We start from the raw sequence: 20939 nt of genomic DNA on the forward strand, positions 1-20939 counted from the left end.
TTGATCAATCTGGATAGTCTTTGAATTAAGACGTGCAGTTAGAGCTAAAAAAATAAAAATAAAATAAACACACCATGGTTAAATTAATATCTTCTTAGCATTGTATCGAAACTAAAACTAAGATGTTCAAAACACTGACCAAACAATAAATTTCATTTTTATTACCAATTCTCAAGGTGAATAAACTCAATAATAAAGTAGTAGCAATTAATGTTTTAAATTTACCGAAACTTTAAAGAAATTTCCATTTAATTCTGAAAGTTATGTTAATTTTTTTAAGGTCTTGAATAACCATTTACACCATTTTTATATATTAAACCAGTAGAAGATATTAATTGTTATTTATCAAAGATTTAACTTATAAATTGTACAATTTTAATAACTATTATAGAGCGTTCTTGACAAACATATAATAAAACCTTCTGATGTTATTCAATTATCTTTAAATTACAAAGCCAGATTATTTTCATATTTTTGTGATATTAAATGCTATGAAAAATAACAAAAAGTCTTAGTAAAACTTTTCTTCAGATTTTAATTTTTCAGAAAATTTGTTAATGTTCTGGAGGTGATTTTAAGAAATCAAAAATGGAAAACTCTATTTAGGAAATTACAAATGATAACATTTATATAATTTTAACATTATATAACACTCATTTTATTAAAAATATTCGATAAAATATAAAATAATATTAAAAGAAATTGTTAAAAGAAAATTATTTGTAAAACTTTTTAAAACATGTTTTATATTCATTAAAGAATAGAATAATCAGTAAAAAACTTGAGTTGCTTAATTATTGACAAACAGTTTTGGTTTGTTAATGATTGAAAATTATTTCATAAATGTTATATAAACACATAGTAGAAGTAAATAAAATTCTATATAACTGAAATTTGCAGAATTCGATTGAGAATCTTCAAATGTACATTTTTTGTCAGAAGTAATCGGAACTAAGTGTTGTTCAAGATCTTTCCATAGGCAGTCATAACATCCATGGTCACCTCCAATTTTGACAGGTTTTTCATTTTCATAAAAAGATACTTTGTAATTACCATCATCACATTTATAAAGGGCAACTATCATATTTGAAGCAAAGGAATCTATGGAAGAAGTTCTGAACTTTCTATTTTTCATTTTATCGAAATTATCAGCAGTTATTGGTTCAGTGTCCTTAAACAATCCTAACCGAGAAATTAAGCTTAATAAATTTGAGGAATGTCCAAAATAAAACACTCCTCTTGGCCCTTCTGATCTTTCAACTTTTTTCCTTCACAAAAATATATATATATATTAATTTATTTTGAATATTATAATCTTATTATTTAAAAATCGTACTTAAAGTTCTCAATCATATCCTTAACTAGTGGACAACCGAATCTTTCATTATATGAATTACCATAACTGTTAAAGTAATAACGATGTAAGTCATCAAGATATTCAAGAACCTAAAATAAAATAACTTAAACCATTTGTATTATACTATAATTTATATAAGATGTTCCACAAAAAATGACCAGTCATTTAATCCGGGTAAAATTATTATACATGTATAAAAATGTTAAAAACAAAATATTTTCAATTTTAATAAACTGAATAAACTTTTTTTAAGCATAGAAACATAAAAAAAAATTAATAATTGTTCTTTGTATGAGAACAAAAAAAAGATAACATTAAATTCTTCATTCAAATTAAAAGAAAAAAAATTTAGAATTATTTTAATAATAATGAATACCGAATTACCCACAAAAAGTGTATCTAATTTAAATAAATTTTATTTTTTCTTAGGAATGGTTTAATTTAAATTTATACTTATGACTTCTTCCCAAATTTCGTGAAAATGCGAAATTAAGATTATTTTATCTGTTATTTACTAAATAAAATTTCAGGAGTAGTAATTTTTAAATTTCTACACGAGGTAAAATCATTTTTCTCTATACAAATTATAAAAGTTTCAAAATTATTTTTTTGTGAAATAGGTATCAGTTTTTTAATATAGCCATAATATGTGTTTTAAAATACCACCTCTAGATCCTTCTCAGAAAAAAATGCACACCAAGCTGGAAGAGATGCGAGATGCCACGTTTTTTCATATTGGCATGCGTCATGCATAACCAATACTTTTTCTATATAATAAAAAAAAATTATTTAGGAAATTGGAAAAAAAAAATCAAGTCACCAATATCTAGATCACTATATTTCATTTTTTGAGCTACACTTTGAACAACTGACTGTACGTGCGAGCTCTTTTTAAATTTTTGTACTTGATCTTCCCACCTTACCGTATCATTAGGTTTACTTGATATTCCTATTGAAAACTTATAAGACGAAGAGTCCAATCAAAATATATTATTTAATTAACAGTAATTTATTAATATAACTCACGTCTAATCTAGGATCATTATTTTCATAAGTTGGTATTTCATCAATATCCTTGACAACTATATCATCAAATAAAGCATTTAGAAAATATTTGGCGGTATAAACACAACGTGCTTTCTTAGTTGATAGTATCTAATAAAATCATTATTATCAATTAATAAAAAATATTTACACTATTTAATATATTAAAGATTTAAATATTTTAATAAATATAAAATATTTAATAAAATAAAAAAATTAATGTTTTAAAAAAACCTAAAGTATAACTAAAAATAAATTAATGATTAATAAAGTTTCGGTAAAAAAAATATTATCAAATAATAAACCTAGGTTACTGAATTCAGAATGATCGGTTTATCATAAGTAACTCCATTACTTTCAAAATGAATATAATATTGACAAAACTTGTCAGCAAATAATTACTTTTTAAAAACATCCCTTATAATTTAAAGGAGTATAAACTATACTTTTTAAGTAGCATCATATATTTTTAAATGGCTTATAAAATAGATTTATTGTTTGATCCATGGAAGTTTTTATATTAAATACTGTATTTGAATCGTTAGACAACAAAATATTTCGACATTTATCTTATGAATAAGCTAACACAAGTAAAATAATAAACCTGAATTATTTATAAAAATATAAAATCAGTTTTTTGAGGTAAATAGGCTACTTTATTTATATGTATTTAGTTATAATAAACTCGATGTATTATTTCAGAAATAAATGTAATATAATAAATAATATTATAATTAAAATAATTGTAAATTAAAAAAAAAACAATTATAATACTTGAAAATTACTGGAGTCATATGATGTATTAAATAACTCGATAAACGTTTTTCTAACTCTTTTACCAAGTGATTTTAAGTCATCTTTTCCTTGACTGTTTAATTCTTTTGCTTCAAATTCATCCAATGTTGGTTGCCATTTATTAAGAGCATCTTTATCTTCTTGACACATGTCTGTTGAATTTATATAACTTTTATACTGAGTTAGAGAGTTCATTTTTAGTATAACAGGTAATACAGGATGTCGAGTACCATGTCTTGAGAAAACCCATAACTGAATTGGTTTGCATCCTAAATCATACAAATCCCAAATAATTTTGAATGCCTACATCATAAATATTACAGCAGGTGGTAAAACTTGATAAATTTAATAGAAATGAATCTTTTGTGATTTATTTATTTAACCATTTTATTTCTTTACGAATGAACTGTAATATAAATATATATTTTGTGTTGTTTTGGATAATTTCACTTAGCTGAAGTTAACGCGAACAAAATTTCAGTTTTTAGACAGTTAGAAAAAGTTTTCAATTTGTTAAGCCTTGATTTTATTATAAAAGGATTAAACCAAATAGAATATATTAATACATGTTACTAATCAATTATTATAAATGAATATTGTAGATAAAAATTTATTAGACTAAAATAACATTACCTTCTGGTATCTCGATCATTGAGTCATTTGGATATGGACTCATTGAGCCAAATATTGGCTTTGGTGGATTTTTCATGGTTTGATAACATGGTTGTTGACCTTTTACATAAATCAAAAATTGTAGTAAGACTTTTGTTAAATAAATTATCCTCATCTTAGAATTTAAGATAATAATAATTTTTAGCAAAATTTTATTTTATTTCACTCTATTTAAATGTTAAATTCATAATAATTACTTAAATGAAGTATAACAATATATTGAATATAATACTTTGTGAAACTATATACTTCCAAATAGGTAAGAATTAATTTTAAAATAAACACTTTTGATAGAGTGCTCTTCAAATATACTTATTTAGCAAAAAAGTTTTCAGATAAATTTTTATCTGAACAGGACGTGCCTAGATAAAATTCTACAATTTATCTTTGCAAATAAATAGGACAGAATAAAAATACAAAATATCTAAATAAGATCAAAAAAATATGTAAATATCGCCAATTGGTGAATTTTAACTGATTGTTATAGTAGCACTTCAATTTAAGATACCACAATGGATTATTTTTTCAACTTAAGTAATACTTTATATAAAATTTATGCTGTAAGGTAAATCAAAAATAGTTTTATTCTTTCAAAAAAATTTTTGTCTTTAGTTTAATTATCTTTAAAATTTTGAAGACACGATAAAAAAAACACCTATTAATAAAAATTTATAAAAAAATTAATTAAAAATGTTTATTTTTTTCATTAAAAAAAGGACAAAAAAAAATTATATTTTTTCCTATTTTTAATTATAAATACCTAATAATTTATTGGAAAAAATTGGAATTGACAATGAAATTTAGTTGTCTATGTTTACTCGATCTATACTAGAAAAAATAAATTTTTTTTTTAGAAACAAAAGAATAAAAACAATTTTCTTTCTTAACTTCTATTAAAAAATGTAATGCTCTTAGTATATATTTCATTCTTATTGTATACATAATATTAAACTTTCAACATATTTTAGATCCTTTAAAACCATAAAATTTTTGTATTTCTGAAAACTTAAATTTTTTAAGTGAATTTTTTGCATATATGAAAGCTTCAAACTCATGCTGAATTGATAGCTGATACTTTTTTATTCTAACTAGCCCATAAATTAGTAATAATTGAATTAAACATATATTAATTATGTTGGATCTTTTGATTTTAACTAATTCTAAAAGTTTTAAAAAAGAATATTTTGAATATAGTTTTAAATGACTATCCACTAAGAATTTATTAGTAGTTTGATGGTGCTAGGGTGTAATTATAGTCAACTCCAGTAATTTCTAAGAAAAAATCAATAAATTGTTTTTAGTTTTAATGCGAAGCTGAGAAGGTATTAATTTTACTATGATGCTAAAATTAATAATTTTACTAAAATTACTTATTTTCGACATTTTTAAAATTTTTTTTACTTAAAGCTGCCAGAACGTTTTTAAACGAATCAATATAAATTTTTTTATAGATACCTTAGGTGGTTACCTATCATTTGCTATATTTCTGTCAACATTCGACTCTTTACCAGCCCATAGGAAGGGTTTCAAAATCGAAACTTTTTCACAAAAAATTAACTTTTATATTTAGTTTTTGAAAATGATCCGGAAAGACTGACATTTTTATACATACCTTGAATTAAAGCTTATGTAATATATTTTATTTTGAAAAAAATGGACCTCTGCACTTGTCTTGATGGTGAATACGGACATCAAAGTAAAAGAAAAACGTACGATTTCGTGAAAAAATTCTCAATTTCATATTTTATATTTTTAAATTTATATTGCTTTAACTTTTGAAAAAATGTGTGGATCATTATTATTATTTTTTTATAAATAATTTTTATATGCCCCTTTCATCTGACACACTTATTTTTTAAATCAGATCATACCCCTTTATACAAGGGGGATCAATATTTAAAACATGCGTGTTAAAACTAGGACATTTTAAATTTAATTTTTGAAAGTGTTCCGGAAATACTGACACTTTTATATATATATCTTAAATTAAAACTTATGTTATATATTTTAATTTAGAAAAATAAAATTTGACCTCTGGAGTTGCCTTCATGGTGAAAACGATTACCGTATTCAAAAATATACTATTTTTGTGTTAAAATTCTATTGGGCGATAGTGGCCCACAAGAGGTGCTGCCGCACTGTGACGTGATGTTTATACGTTAAATTATTGTATTGTATGTGAAAATTCGTTTTCATAGAAGTGTTTTAATTGAGTATTAATTAAACATTACTGAAATTTCATTGATTTTGTTTGAAAATACAAATTTTTTTTACTTAAAATTGCCATAACGTTTTTAAAAATAACCAAATCAATATAATTTTAATCTGTGGCTTGGTGCAAGAAGGGCCAATGTCACGTTTTGTCGAAATTGAGATTATCAGGTCAATCTCATTTTTTAATTTTTGTTCTTCTGTTGATAAAACGGTCAATGTATTCGAATAAATGTGACCAACTTAGCGTAAAGATTGGCCATTTTGATTTTAACGAGGAGTTAGTGTTGTTATTTTGAAAATAAGGCTTATCAATACAATATATCAAATGAACATTTGTGACATTGGCCCTTCTTGCACCAAGCCACAGATATGCCTTTTTCATTCGACGTACTTTATCTTAATCAGGATATTAATAAGGAACTAGCAGATCATGTAGCTTTTGGAATAATTCACCAATTTTTTAAAATTAAACACTATCTAAAAATTTGCTTCGAAGCGTTTTTTTTTATAGTGATTTTAATTACTGTCAGATATCATTATATTTGATCCAACTATGCCACGTCACCACTGTGCCGTGACCGCCCTGTGCTAGGCTTTTTTTAAACATTAATTTTATGATACATTTTTTAAAAATTAATCTTTTGTTTTACTTGTAGCACAGTTGATATAAACCAACTAACATGCAATAAATATGTCTTAGGAATATTCTGGAGCGGCTAGTTGAACTTATCTTCTTCGTTCTTTTCTTGCTTGTGATAGATGTTACAACCTTTTTAGAAATACAAAAGGTTCTTCTCTTTTTTGCAATTGAGATGTCTTTTGTAGCCTGAGAAGAAGCAGTAAGGATCAAAATGCTTTTAGGCTCTTCACATTTAGCTACTTTTAGTTTTTTTTTAACTTTATTAAGGTATACGTATAGTATACAACAACAGTATAATGCACTTATTTTATTTTAACACTTGAGAATTAATAATTTATTTTATTACACTAATTATAAAACAAATGTCAAATTAATCATCCTGCAAAAAGAATATGCTAATAATTTGGAACAGTACTATTATTCTGTTGAAAATAAATTAGCTATTTTAAAATGTGGGATTTAATTTTTTATAAATTAAATCTAAAATTTATATATATATTTAAAATAAATCAATAAATTAAAGATTTAAATTTTTTTAAAACAGTTGTAAAATTTTACATGATTTTATTCTTATCACACTAAACTATATGATGATAGTAAAAAGAAAAAATAATCTGGAACTGTTAAATTCTAGCTCTCAATACAGGGGATACTTAAACGGCACACTGATCCTGGGATTGATACGTCACTAATAATGAAAAATAAATATTTATTTAAATCAAAAGTTTACAAAAGCATAATGAACTTTAATTTCACATTAAATGAATAAATTGATTATATTTTAATTGGATAAGATAAATCGATGAAAAATTTTATGTTTGATAGGTTATGATGTAATGATAGAATATTCTAGAAAATATTTTCTTAATAATGGGAATATTGTTAATAATATTCTTCTGTAGATTATTATGAAATAATATAATATTTTGAAATAAATAAAACTAAGTCATTTTTTAGAATATTTGATCAAACTTAAAAATTATTTGGAGTAATGAAAATTTATAATCTTCTACTAAAGTTTTAGTCGCATGATAACAAAATATACAAAATTATCTAAAAAACATTAAAAAAATTGAATCTATAGCTTCTTAATGATTTTTTATTTCAATTGCTTCTCAATGTTTCCTTTTTGCTCAAAAACTAAAAAAGTAACTTACCCAAATAATGATTTAATGTTTATTTAGTTGAAAAACTCCTAGTCAATAAAATTTAATCTATAATATTGTTGAATCAATTTATCTGAAGCTAAATAGAGCAAATTTAAACATTTTTTACTTGTTAATCAATTCAGGACCAATTTACAATAATATAAAAGACAATAAAAACAATATTTAATATTATATTACTTAATAAATGCGGTAATGACTTAGTGCATTTTTTTAAATTGCCTACTTATTTAAAATATCAATAAATTTTCAACTCATTGAAAACTAAATTTACATTATTTAATTAAAAAAATATTTTGAAGTATTTAAATTCTAAATTATTAGCAGGTGTACAACTTTATTTTTGTTTCGTTTTCAAAGAATTTGTTTTCATGATGACGTCAACCATGTGTGATGTTTGTCAATTATATGATAAAATCGATCATTCAAAAAAAAAAAATTGGTTTTTGTTTTTCAATCATTAAATCTATTCATAACAGTTACGTAGATGCATAGAAAAAGTAAATAAAGTGATTTATAACAGATATTAGAAGAACTGGATTGTTCATTTTCAAATAAACATTTTTTGTCAGAAATAATCGAGTTAAATTGATTTTCGATTTTTTTCCAAGGGCAATCATAACATCCTTCCTCGTCTCCAAATTTCACGGGTTTTTCATTTATGTAAAATGATACTTTGTAATCTCCATCTTCGCATTTGTATAAGGCAACCATTAAATTTGAAGCAAATGTATCTATAAAAGAAGCTCTGAACTTTCTGTTTTTCATTTTATCGAAATTGTCAGCAGTTATTGGTTCAGTGTCGTTAAATAATCCTAACCGAGTAATTAAGCTTAATAAATTTGAGGAATGTCCAAAATAAAACACTCCTTTTGGCCCTTCTGATCTTTCAATTTTTTTCCTTCATAAATTAATAAAAAAATGTATTCACAATATGTTAATTAAACAATTCAAATAAAAATGTCTGTACATGTAAAACAACATACTTAAAACTCGTAATCATATCCTTTACTAATGGACAGCCGAGCCATTCATTGTCTTGATTTCCATAAGCATTATTATAGTAGCGCTTTAAATCATCCAAATATTCAAGAGTCTAAACCCAACAAAATTATTTTAATCATCTTTTTTTGTACCTCTATTATTATAGAATTTTATTTTATTTGTTTGATTATAGGTTTTTTTTTTAACAAGTGATTGCTATTAGTACTCTTATTTATATTTTGTTTAAATTTTAACCAAAATCTTTCTCCAAAACTTAAAATGTATCAATATCATTTATATTATTTAAAAAAATTTTACTTGAAGATCATTTTGTGAAAATACTGCACACCAAGCTGGACGAGTTTCAAGATGCCACGTTTTCTCATATTTACATGAATCAAGCATAGTCAATATGTCATCTATATCAATGGAAATAATTACATCTATGATTAAAAAATAAGTAATTTAAATTTCACCGATAACTAAATATTCATTTTCTTTATCATCATTTTTTATTTTTTGAATTACATTTCGTATCACTTCTCTTATATTGAAACTGTTTTTAAATTGATTCACTTGAGATGACCAATCAGTGTAATTATCGTGTTTAAGAGATCTCCCTATTGTCAACTAAATCGATATAGAATCAAGTAAATTATAAAGTTCTAAGATATATAAATAAAATAATTTCCACTCACGTCTAATCTTGTATCATTTGGTTTACGGATAGGTATATCATCAAAATCCTTAATAACTGTGGTATTAAACAGACCATTTATAAAATGTTTGGCACTATACAAACAGCGTGATTTAGGGGAAGAAAGTACCTGATGAAACAATGTACAATTTTATGAATCAATATTTTTAAAATGAAGTACATTTTTAACATGTCTAACTCGTACTTGATAGTCATAAGATTTATTAAATAACTCGATAAATGTTTTTCTGATTCTCTTTCCAAATCTATACATATCTAGGATTCCCTGATCATTAAGCTCATGTGCGTCTTCTTCAGTCAAATTTGTGGGTTTCCAATTGTTAATTGCAATTTTGTCTTCTTCACACATGTTTGTCTTTGAAATATTGTACTTCAAAAGAGACGATATTTTTGATATGATAGATGCACTAGGATGTCTAGTACCATGTCTAGAGAGTAACCACAATTGAGCAGTCTGACATTCTAAATCATAAATATTTTTTAAAATAAATTTTATGAAATTACCATGTATACTTAATTTTCTAAAAAATATTATTAGCCAGCTAAAAATGAACAGACAAATTTGCTATATACTTATTAATGAATTAAATTTTATGTAGCTAAAATAAAATATATAAATATATATATATATTTTGTTTTTATTAATTATCTCAAAAAAATTTAATACTTTTTAAATGCATTAACCTAATATGTTAATATTACTTTTATTTGACTCTCTAAATTGTATTTTTTTATTATTAAAATCGTTTTATTAATAATTAAAATAATATTAATAACAAATAATTGAAGAAAAAGAATATTTTTTTTTCAAACTTGGTATAACTATGAATAAAAAACCCAGCACAGGGTGGTCGTGGCACAGTGGTGACGTGGCATAGTTGGATCAAGTATAATAATATCTGACAGTGATTAAAATCACTATAAAAAAAAAAAACACTTCGATGCAAATCTTTAGATAGTGTTTAATTTCAAAAAATTGGTGAATTATTCCAAAAGCTACATGATCTGCTAGTTCCTTATTAATATCCTGATTAAGATAAAGTACGTCAAATAAAAAGGGGATATATATATTATTTCTCATAAAAAAATTGTTTTGATCCATACACTTTTCAATAAGTTATACCATTATAAATTTAAAAATGTAAAAAATAAAATCAAGAATTTTCACCCAAAAATAGTATTCGGTGTCCATTTTCACCGTGAATAAAGTCCAAAATTTTATTTTTAATATTAAAGTATATTACATTAGCTTTAATTTAAGTTATATATAAAAGTGTCAGTATTCGGAACACTTTCAAAAGTTAAGTTAAGTGAAAATTTTTTTGTTAAAAGTTGTTATTTTGAATCCCACTCTGTGGGCAGGTAAAGGGTCAAATTTATAAAAATAATATACCAAGTGATATGTAATGTATCTATATTAAAAAAAATTATATTGATTTGTTCATTTTTGAAAAAGTTATGGCAGTTTTTAGTAAAAAAAATTTCGAAAATTTCGAAAATTAGTAATTTTTAAATTTGTAATTTTTTGGGGATTTCTCCCGTTTACGGGGAACGAGGGATTTTTTTTTTCAATTTTTGAGAGTAATGTCTTCGACTAGATACGATTTGTGAACTTTTGACATATTATTGAAAGAAATCGATTCTGTGAGAGATGAGAAAAAGTGGTAACAGACACAGAAAAAAAAATAAGTAAAAAAACAAAAAAAAAACGTCATAGTAACATCTTTTCAGCTTTGCATCGAAGCTAAAAAGCGTTTACGTATGTTTTTTAACAAATCATATTATTCATATAAAATTATTTGTCTTGTCATCTTAATAGATGATAGAATATTTTTGTAGTAAAAAATTACATTACTTTCCGGTATTTGTATGCTTTCTATTGAATCTAGTGGATAAGGACTTATTGAACCAAATAAAGTCTGGGGTGGATATTTGGTTGTTTGATAACACAATATGTCGGGTTCTCCTTTTGTTAAAGTCACTAAAAGCAGTACCGTTCTAATCGAAAACATCATCTTAATCGTTCACGACTTAAACTATAGTGAAAAATAGTATAAATTAACTGAAATAGCTCGTATTTATTTAAAAAAGTTAAATTCACGATAATATACGAGATAAGAATTTGATATTTCGTCACATTATTGTGTAATTTTAATGGATAAAATAAAATATTTAGAATAAACACTTTTGATTGAGTGCTTTACAAATGTGTTCATTGTGCAGTCATTTTTGTCTATTGCTATATCAACAAATTTACTTCTTTAATTTACAAATATTTATTCAATTAATCATTTTTCTAATATCGAATAAGTTTTTACTTAATTTATAATTTTTTGTTAAAAAAGTATTAATTTAATAACATTTAAGCATAATCCCTGTATAGTCTATCCTTAGGAATTATTAAAACATTTTAACTAGTGATGGGAAATATCGAATAGTAACTTTCNATTAAAACATTTTAACTAGTGATGGAAAATATCGAATAGTAACTTTCGTTATTATTTACCATGATCGGTTTCTCTTTCATGGTTACATTAGAAATTATTGGTAATTATTTTTAAAAGTTTTTTCATTTAATACTTTTAGATACTAAAGTTTAAATAAAAGCTTCCTTAAAAAATCTTTATGAAACTATCTACTATTATTATTAGTGATGGGAAATATCGAATAGTAACTATCGAACTATTCGATAGTGATTCAAAAACTATTCCAATAGTAAAAATATGCAATACTTACACAATATATTCGAATAGTTTAGAAAACATATAATAGTCTATTCGAATAGTTTTTAAAATATTTGATAGAATATGATAATAATAAAATATTCGGTGTTATAAACACAATTCGATTAGTTAATCGATAGTTTTAAATATTTGAAAATGCCCATCACTAATTTTTTTTATTATTAATTGAATCCTATTTATAATCGTAGTATCCTGAATAAACAGTTTTAAACAATCCTATTTAGATCGTTAGTGTTATTAAAACAGCAAAACTATAAATCTGACTATAATTTTACATAAGATCAATATTTTAGAAAATTTAACTTTACATATTTTTTTTATGAAACATTTTGTTGTAAAATGATTATTTCAAAAATTAAGAATGATTTATATTCAAAAAATGAAATTTAGCAAATTATTTTTTATTTTATTTTTTTGAGCAAGTAAAAATAATTTTAGAACATTTTGTAATACCATTTTAGAAGAAAATATTAAAATCTATTATTTATATTTTATACATTGTTATGCTAAGTGTGTTAGTTTTAAAAATAATAATCTAAAAATGAAAAATTACCTTTTTGAGCGAATTTTAAATCTCGATCCGGAACTGAAGGGGATAAGTTATCAAAACCAAATTTTACACAAATATCTATCATATAATAAAAAACAAAATTGGCGGGTATGGAAATCGATCAATGAAAGTTAATAAAATAAGAGCCACCCTAATATATACCTGCGACTCATACCAGTTCATTTTTTGAAATGCTATAACTTTTAAAATACTGGTCAAAAAATTGTTATTGATTAGTCATTTTATTAATAATATTATTATCTAACCTATAAGTTAGTTAATTATGTATATTGCCATTAGAAAAAATAAAGTTGATACACTTACAACGTATAAGGGATGAACCTAAAACGAATTTAATAATGAATTGACCCATATTTATCAGATTTTACCAACGACTCACTAACTAAAAATAAATAAAATGGTACTTTTTACTATTATTCATTGTACAATAATTTATTTTAAGTATTTGTTAATTATCTTCCTATTATAATTAAATGTACTTAAAAAATTTTTAGATAGAACTAATCAAATATTTTTTGAAACCATTCGCTAGTCAACTCGAATATTTTTGAAAACTATTCGATAGTTTATTCAAATAGTTTATGTTAAAAACACGCTATTCAATTGTATAAAAACAATTCGAATAGTTATTCGATAGTTTAAAATATTCGAAAATTCCCGTCACTAGTTTTAACACAATAATAGAAAATCGTGTCGCAAAAACAATAGAAATTATTATATGTGACTAGATCTGCATTAATTTATCGATTTACATTAATCAAAATATAAAATAATATCTACTCCGCTGTTAAATACAATAAATTTTTGTAGTAATTTATATATATTTATTAAAAATGAATTTTAAAATTTATTAAACAGTTTACTAACATTTAATAACTAATCCTTTAAAAGTTAAATAATGTAAACAAAATTACTCAATTATTTATTATTTTTAGTATACTCTATGATTTAATTTGATAAAGTTTTAAGTTGTTCACTGTTATAATACGTGTAAAAATTTTTAATTGAAAATGATGTAAATCTTTTAATAATTAATATAAATAAATATTTTCATGTAACAAAACAAATCATGTAAAAAAAGGATTTAGTTTCATTTTAAAAATCGTTCATTAAATACAAAAGTATTCTTGCGCGTATAGAAAATTATCGTTTTCATGTTATTAATATTCTTATTTATGAATAACATATTTATTTGTTTTATAGCCTGGCTCTGCACCGTATTTTTCTAAGCCTCTCATCACATCTAAATCATTAGTGAACGACGGTTTAGTGGTAAGGTTTGTCTCTAAAACGCCTCGGAAAAACGGGTATTCAATTCCCGTACTGTACTTCTTTCTTTTACATGATTTTCAGTGTACACTTTGGATGACCTAACGCCAATCCTCGGTGGCCGTGTCAGATCTTACTATCACTGTAGTGGCCCAGTTAATGTAGGAACCACTCAGTGTCGCCAACGTAGTTTATTTAGTGCGCGAACACAGCTAATACTATAATTCGTCTAAGTAGTTTTCCAATTATAGAAGAATAAAAATTATAGAAATTCTATTCTTTGTTTATTTCATTGTATTTATTTTTATAGTTACTCATAGATTGGTCATACTAATTTGTTTGTTGAATTAATCGAGCTTCGCCAAATTCACCAACAAACAAAAAATCTGTTCTCTTACTATTATTTTATCGATATATCTTACGACTAAACTAATTTGAGATGGATAGACATATCTCATGTTTCATCAAATATTATTTTGTAAAAATTATAATTATCTTTATTTTTTTTGTTATTGTTTATAATTTCTTTGACATATAGCTCAAGTAATTAATTTTGAATATTTTTACTTATTTAAGTAGCTTTTACAAATGTGTTATTTAGTATTTAAGGTTAATATCTTCGTATTTAATTCAAAATTTCAAAAGTTCTCATTAATTACCTTTATTTTTAAATTTGTGCTTTAAAATAAAACATTTTGTGTTCCAAAAATGTTGTGTTTTCTATTACTGAAATAAGTCTTTCTCGATTTCATTTAATTTCTGGCACTCGCTTTGTATTCAATATATTTTGTGCTTATTTGTTCTATCACAAATTAAAAAAAAAAAAAAATTAGCCATTTGAACAATTTTTTATGATATCTATTATTTCCATATCTTTTTAAATCCCACTTTTCACCTTGAAATTTGGCAAACTTTGTTAAAGGTTATTTTACAAATTTTTATAATTCCACATTTCTTTGGGTGCCCCTTTTTTGTACGCTAAATAAAGGACAATATTTACAAAAAAACCTTTTTAAACGGTAAGATAAATATATGTACTAATGTGCGTCCATCATTGTGTTTAGAAAAGGGGAATACATCATTTTCAAGTGGTACCCTGAAAATTGAAAGTTTGAAGTTTTGAAGAAGTTTACGTTTCGTATAATTGTTTCTTAACAATATATCATTTGTATGGAGTTTTAAACATATGACTCGATCACGTTGTTACTAAATTATCATAATATATATTGAAATGATTGCAAAATAAAAATTCTATTTTAAACTGAAGTACATTTTTGTCATACAAAAGATTTTATATAATCAAAAACAATATTATTATGTATATATATATATATATATATATATATATATTACACGCCACAATATAACTATATACAATAGTTCAAATCCAAATCAACTATATACATACGATTTTATCTACTAATGTCTGTGTTATTACATTAAACATCTTATAGAAAACTAATTGATTCGATTTACTGTTTTTAATAACAATAATAATAGCAGTAATAATAATAATGATGTTTTCGCCCGACTAAAACCTGTATGCGACCTATTTCCAATGCAACAGCAGACTGAATCATTGAATGTAGCTACAAAAATATGTTTATAGTGATAAGTGCAACAAAACTTGAATATGGTACTAGAGGGGCCAGTCATTCAAAAAGATAAACGTAGAAGAGGTAGAAAGAATGGATTAGCCGAATAGGTTATTCGAATTCAGGACGATATTAACATAATGATGCATATTTGCTCGTAGGTATCCAACTGCAATCCTGTCAAGTGTCTTTCCTTCGGGCTGTAACCACAAGGAATTCCGGTTGTGGAGCAACTGGTATCATACAGAGTTCATCGAAAATTTGATTATTTTATAGTAAAATGGTGGAAATTTACTGTCACATAAGAAGTAACAAATGATACTAAAGAATTCTGCAGGTTTTTCTCTCCACAGTTAAAAATAAATTTACACATTCACAAACATTTCGTTTATACTTGTTCAATGGTGTCCATACGTTTTTCATACACTAAGCAACTAAAATATTTTCTAATCTTATTTTCGAATTGCATAAAAAAATTTGTGTTTGGCAACTTTTTTTAAAATGCTGATTACTCAACCCTTTTTTTTAAATCCTATCTACCTCTTAAAACTATTTTTATAGATTTTAGGGAAATACATTTAGTAAAACATGAAATATGTAGAAAAAATATAATTGTAATTTTCCGACGTTAAACCCAAAGGCGTAATTTGAATAAAATGTTCAAACTAATTTCTTCCTTCCCTTTTATTTTCAATATTTCTATATAATATTCATAATTTTTAAACCCTTTCTAGAACTTCCAGTATTGCGCTTACAACTAACAATACTCTTGAGTTTTATTCCCTCAATCATAAATCTAACATTTAATTGATATTATTGAAGTGATTGTCTCTACATAACAATCAAACAGCAACTTTAATTTATAACTAGTAATAACAGTTACTATTGAAATCGCTAAATTATCGAAATTCATTTTAAAATAATGATCCTTTATACGCTGTATTGTTGTTCATTTTAAAATAGAACGTTAAGATGCAATTTCCCTGGATTCATATTCATAATGTAATTCAAAGAAAGATTTATATAATCAAATTTTCAGTTTTTTATTTTTACGTTTATTGTTTTAACTTGTAGGAGAACAGAAATATCAAATTTTTCATCAATTAAGTATATTTTTTATCCGTTAAAATTTTTTAAATTGAGTAATTTGATAAAAAATCTCCTTTATTATTTTACGATTATAATATCACATTATATTGTAAATAAAAACTATATATATATATTATATGTATACAGAATAATCTAAATTGGTGAGACACTAATTTTCTCAGAAACTATTGAGAATTTAAAATTTTTGTGGCTAGAAAAAATATAAAATTCAAAAAACTCCAATAATATGTAGTTAAATAATTTTATAACTTTTAAGGTTAAATACCTTAAATTTAATATTCATAAATGAGAACTCCTATTATTATTACTATTAAACATTCCTAATTTTGTTAAAAATTACAAAAATACCGAAAACTTATACTGAAAATATTAATTTTTATATTAAAATTTTGATATTTAGAATAAATGTACATCCCTTAAACTCCTCGAATATTGAAGACTAAAATTTCATAATTTCATGATTCATTAATAATTTTTTTTGGATTAGATAAGGTTTTAAAAAAGTATTTCTATGGTATTCAGGAAAATATGCCAATGGTGTTTTCGCAATAAACCCTTTTTTTATTTTAGGGTAATAGTGATTTGCGAGCGGGTATAATTATAATTTTAATGATTTAAAAAGCGTAGTGAATTATTTAAATTAATCCCTTTAATTTTCAACATCTCTTACATCTGCACGATAATTTTTAGTTTTTACAAATATATTTTTAATATATATTATAACTAGCATTCGGGACTTAATATATTTATAAAATTTATTTTAGTCGTCCCCAGTACATCAATGATGATATTCGTTTGTATTTGTCTTAATACTAATAAATGTATAATAATGAGGGTTTTAGTTTGGCGGGTGGTCGTGGGGAGATGATCACTCCCCCTAAAACAAAAAAGTTCCTGTGGTATTGTATAAACGTATGATAAAATTTCATGGAGTTTGATGTCTCGAAAGTAGTCCAAACAAATATTATAAATGCATAAAGTTCCCACCCTAATTATAACCTTTTGAACACAATGACGTGTCTGGAAAATCAGATATTTTAACGCATTATTGTAGTAGGTAATGACCAATGTTATTTTTTATTGAGCGGAAGGAGAAGAAAAAGAAGACCGGTCCGTTGTTGGTTACTAATGGTAGGGTATGCGGGGGAGGCGGTTGTTGTGCGGCGACCCGATTCTGTTGCGCCCGTACAACACCGTTGCTGGTCGACGGTTACTGGGTCTGGTTACTGGTTAGTCAGCATCTCGACCGTCGTGCGTGTAACACGTGCAACCGCTACTAAATCAATTACGGTATAGTAACGTTCGATACAGTGACAATGATCAACTGAAACTTCTCAATTATGGATACGAAATTCAATATTAGTGTCTAATTTATAAAATCATTTAAATTCAGTTTTGTGTTTGATAAATCTTAAACATTATGTGTTGCGTTCAGTGTGTCTTCTGTCAGGACTGCTATATTCTACCACTTCGGCTGCCCGTCGATTAGTGAGTAATAATAACGATTATTAATAATATATTGTCATTAGTTATTATTTTTATGGTAATGTCGATTCGATGTTATTTATCGTCTTTGTAACAAAAGAATTTAGATTTTATTTTTTAATCGTTAAATCTATTTATCTCTGGGTTCATTGGCCAATGTTCGCTGAATATTATTCTGCCGTCGACCTTGCGGGCTAATGTTTCCAGTATACTAGTAAATAAGATGCATCAAACGCATTTAATCATTGGCGCACCACTTACCTTTTCACGTGTACATGATCATAATAACGAAATAATCCATTATCAAATTTCATGTATTCTTCAGGAGAGAATGTCGAGAAGTATTTATTTTTCATACAATAGAAACAACAGTAATCATATACAATTATCATTGTGTGCGCGAATCTTGTTTTTATAGCGACCGGATTAAAATAAAAAGTGACCATAAAGAGAAGCGTCAGGTTTGTTTGATCGAAAGCTCGTATGCCATGTACTTTCACTTAAAAAAATGCGAACAGATTTAAGTTTTGCTGTGTCGCTTTAGATTAGCGCTGTTCAATGTTTAATTTATTGAGTTATCGACCGATATAGAATAATCGTTTTTAGCTATTTATTGTGGACGTCTAAGTTGTTGATTTCCAATGCTATTTTATTCACAAAAAAATGAGGCTAGTAAACATGTAGAGTTCTAATAAATATGACGGACACAGTGAATGTATCATTTGATCTCGTAAAATATGTATTTGAGGTAACCTACTGAAAAATATGTGATTTTTTTCGTAAATTTTAATACTTTGAAAATATTTGATAAAAACCATACTATACTTACGCGTTTTATGGTTTTGAGTGATTAGACAACAATATACTAGTGTTATTTTGTTATTTATAAAATAAATTATTACCAACTTATTTTATTTTATGTCTTTATTTTTAGCTTCTATCGTAGCTGAAAAGGTATTGGTTTTGTGATGGTGTGCGCCTTTTTTATGTCTGTCCATAAAAATTGTCAGTTTTTCCGGTCTATGCGCAAAAAGAACCCGATTGTTATTCAGATGAACCTAATATCACCGAATTCTTTCAATATTAGAAATTTTAAAAATGTATCAAAATTATACTATTGTAAAAAAATTCATTTCCAATATATTATTTCTGTATTTGATAATTTCTATAACTTATTAAAAAAACATTGATCCTAATAAAATTTAAATAGAATGTACTAGAGCTTTCTATGGGTATACTATTTGTGAAAATCCAAAGATAAACCTAAGTACACGAAGTACTTGAAAGAGACACCCATGCATGTAAAAGATATTCCGGAAGTCCGAAATTTTTAACCTATATAAAATTTAAGTTTTTGAAGTGTACTATTTTTATTTAAAATATCGTTCCAAGATTTTTTAATATGAGAAATCGACTGCAGGTTGACGTTTATAATCAATGAGCTATTTGTCAGTTAAATTCGTGGATTATTCAAACTGCTCAAACATTTCGCCTGAAAAAGTTTATGCTAAGCAGTTTTATGTGTGAAATTTTAAGCTACTACATTGACCAAATTGATTTTTTATTGACATGAATAAGTAAAATTACAGATTCAATTCTATTAAATATAGTTTTGTTAGAAGAATTAAGGACATAAAATGAAATGAAATCGTAGTTGAGCAGGAACGTAAAGTAAACACGTGTAGGTGGTGAAGGTAATGACCGTGCGTTACATTTGATAAAAAATCGCTTTTACAGTCGCAGTCAGATCTTTTCGGCGTAACCCTAAGGCAAACATGCATCCGGGTCAGCTTTACCATATTATTAAGTTATGCGTTTCTTGTACTCTATTGTGTGAACGGAGTGCAGCGTTATATTTGTGTTAATGTGTTACTTTAAAGATAGTCTAGTATAAATATATTAGTAAAATATAATCATACCTCTTAATAGGTGGTTCCTTAATCACTCCACATGTACATATTGAGATGTACGTGTAACTATGATAAATTTATCATTGTTTTTTACACATATATAATACAATAGTTAAGAAGCGATTTCTACATCATCTGGCAAAATGTAATCAAATTATAATTTTAGTAATTTTTTGTAACAATAGTTCGAGGTTAAAAACTCATTAAAATTGAGTAACATTTTTGAAAAATATAGAATAACACTTATTATTTATTTATATACAAGTTGTTGAAATTGTTGAAGCATTACAAAAAAAAAAAAAAATAAACAACTGTTAATTTTGGTGGATGTTTGAGATACAATGGAATAAAATGTAATCTAGTGTATCTAGCCAAAACTGTAAATTTTAAGTTTTGAAAATAAATATAACTGTGCTAAAATTGTACGTGTACTGCGAAGTATCTGTATAATTTTGGCTATACAAGTAATTAGTTATTGATTACATGAGACGTAATTAAACGCACAATGCGATTACAAATTGTATAGATATGCGTCTAGATAATGTACTTATACTTTACATTTCATTGTCAATCCGTGTAGTTAAATACCCACATTTCAAACGATTTAATATTTTCATACTCAACATGGAACTAAATAATATTGTGTGTAAGTTTATAAAAATAAT

General features: G+C 25.0%; 3 protein-coding genes across 4 annotated transcripts in view; 1 reads left to right on the plus strand and 2 right to left on the minus strand.

Moving 5' to 3' along the window:
- Window positions 1-687: 687 nt before the first annotated feature.
- Window positions 688-4109, minus strand: LOC126893992 (multiple inositol polyphosphate phosphatase 1-like). Of its 2 annotated transcripts, none has more exons than XM_050664605.1 (7): window positions 3830-4109; window positions 3176-3348; window positions 2384-2512; window positions 2178-2316; window positions 2024-2124; window positions 1337-1446; window positions 688-1268 (listed from the first exon to the last, which is right to left on the minus strand). In XM_050664605.1, the coding sequence occupies exons 1-7, from the start codon at window positions 3981-3983 to the stop codon at window positions 833-835; spliced, it is 1242 nt and encodes a 413-aa protein (XP_050520562.1). In that variant the 5' UTR covers window positions 3984-4109; the 3' UTR covers window positions 688-832. The 2 variants fall into 2 exon arrangements, with proteins under 2 accessions (XP_050520562.1, XP_050520561.1); XM_050664604.1 differs by having other exon boundaries at window positions 698-1268; window positions 3176-3465; window positions 3830-4107.
- A 3932-nt stretch (window positions 4110-8041) lies between these two features.
- LOC126893991 (multiple inositol polyphosphate phosphatase 1-like) lies at window positions 8042-11648 on the minus strand. Its single transcript, XM_050664603.1, has 7 exons — window positions 11446-11648; window positions 9775-10052; window positions 9571-9699; window positions 9349-9502; window positions 9191-9291; window positions 8875-8984; window positions 8042-8789 (listed from the first exon to the last, which is right to left on the minus strand). Exons 1-7 carry the CDS (start codon window positions 11603-11605, stop codon window positions 8342-8344), a joined length of 1380 nt encoding a protein of 459 aa, XP_050520560.1. The 5' UTR covers window positions 11606-11648; the 3' UTR covers window positions 8042-8341.
- Window positions 11649-18094: 6446 nt separating this feature from the next.
- Window positions 18095-20939, plus strand: part of LOC126893987 (serine-rich adhesin for platelets) — a 30920-nt gene continuing 28075 nt past the window's right edge. Inside the window, exon 1 of the mRNA XM_050664595.1 lies at window positions 18095-18367. The gene's annotated coding sequence lies outside the window, so the exon portion shown is untranslated. The remainder of the gene's footprint in view (window positions 18368-20939) is intronic.

The sequence above is a fragment of the Daktulosphaira vitifoliae genome, unplaced genomic scaffold (genome assembly GCF_025091365.1).
Source record: "Daktulosphaira vitifoliae isolate Bord-2020 unplaced genomic scaffold, ASM2509136v1 Scaffold_1, whole genome shotgun sequence".
NCBI classification, from domain to species: Eukaryota; Metazoa; Arthropoda; class Insecta; order Hemiptera; family Phylloxeridae; genus Daktulosphaira; species Daktulosphaira vitifoliae.

What these genes read in the sequence shown, in the direction of transcription:
- LOC126893992 (XM_050664604.1), bottom strand. Translation starts at nt 3,983, where the DNA reads ATGAGGATAATTTATTTAACAAAAGTCTTACTACAATTTTTGATTTAT. An exon ending in AATGATCGAGATACCAGAAG is followed by an intron (nt 3,466 to 3,829) that starts GTAATGTTATTT and finishes TGTATGATTTAG; the next exon opens with GATGCAAACCAATTCAGTTA. An exon ending in ATATAGTGATCTAGATATTG is followed by an intron (nt 2,125 to 2,177) that starts GTGACTTGATTT and finishes TTTATTATATAG; the next exon opens with AAAAAGTATTGGTTATGCAT.
- LOC126893991 (XM_050664603.1), bottom strand. Translation starts at nt 11,605, where the DNA reads ATGATGTTTTCGATTAGAACGGTACTGCTTTTAGTGACTTTAACAAAA. An exon ending in ATAAATCTTATGACTATCAA is followed by an intron (nt 9,700 to 9,774) that starts GTACGAGTTAGA and finishes TTGTTTCATCAG; the next exon opens with GTACTTTCTTCCCCTAAATC. An exon ending in CAAATGATACAAGATTAGAC is followed by an intron (nt 9,503 to 9,570) that starts GTGAGTGGAAAT and finishes ATATCGATTTAG; the next exon opens with TTGACAATAGGGAGATCTCT.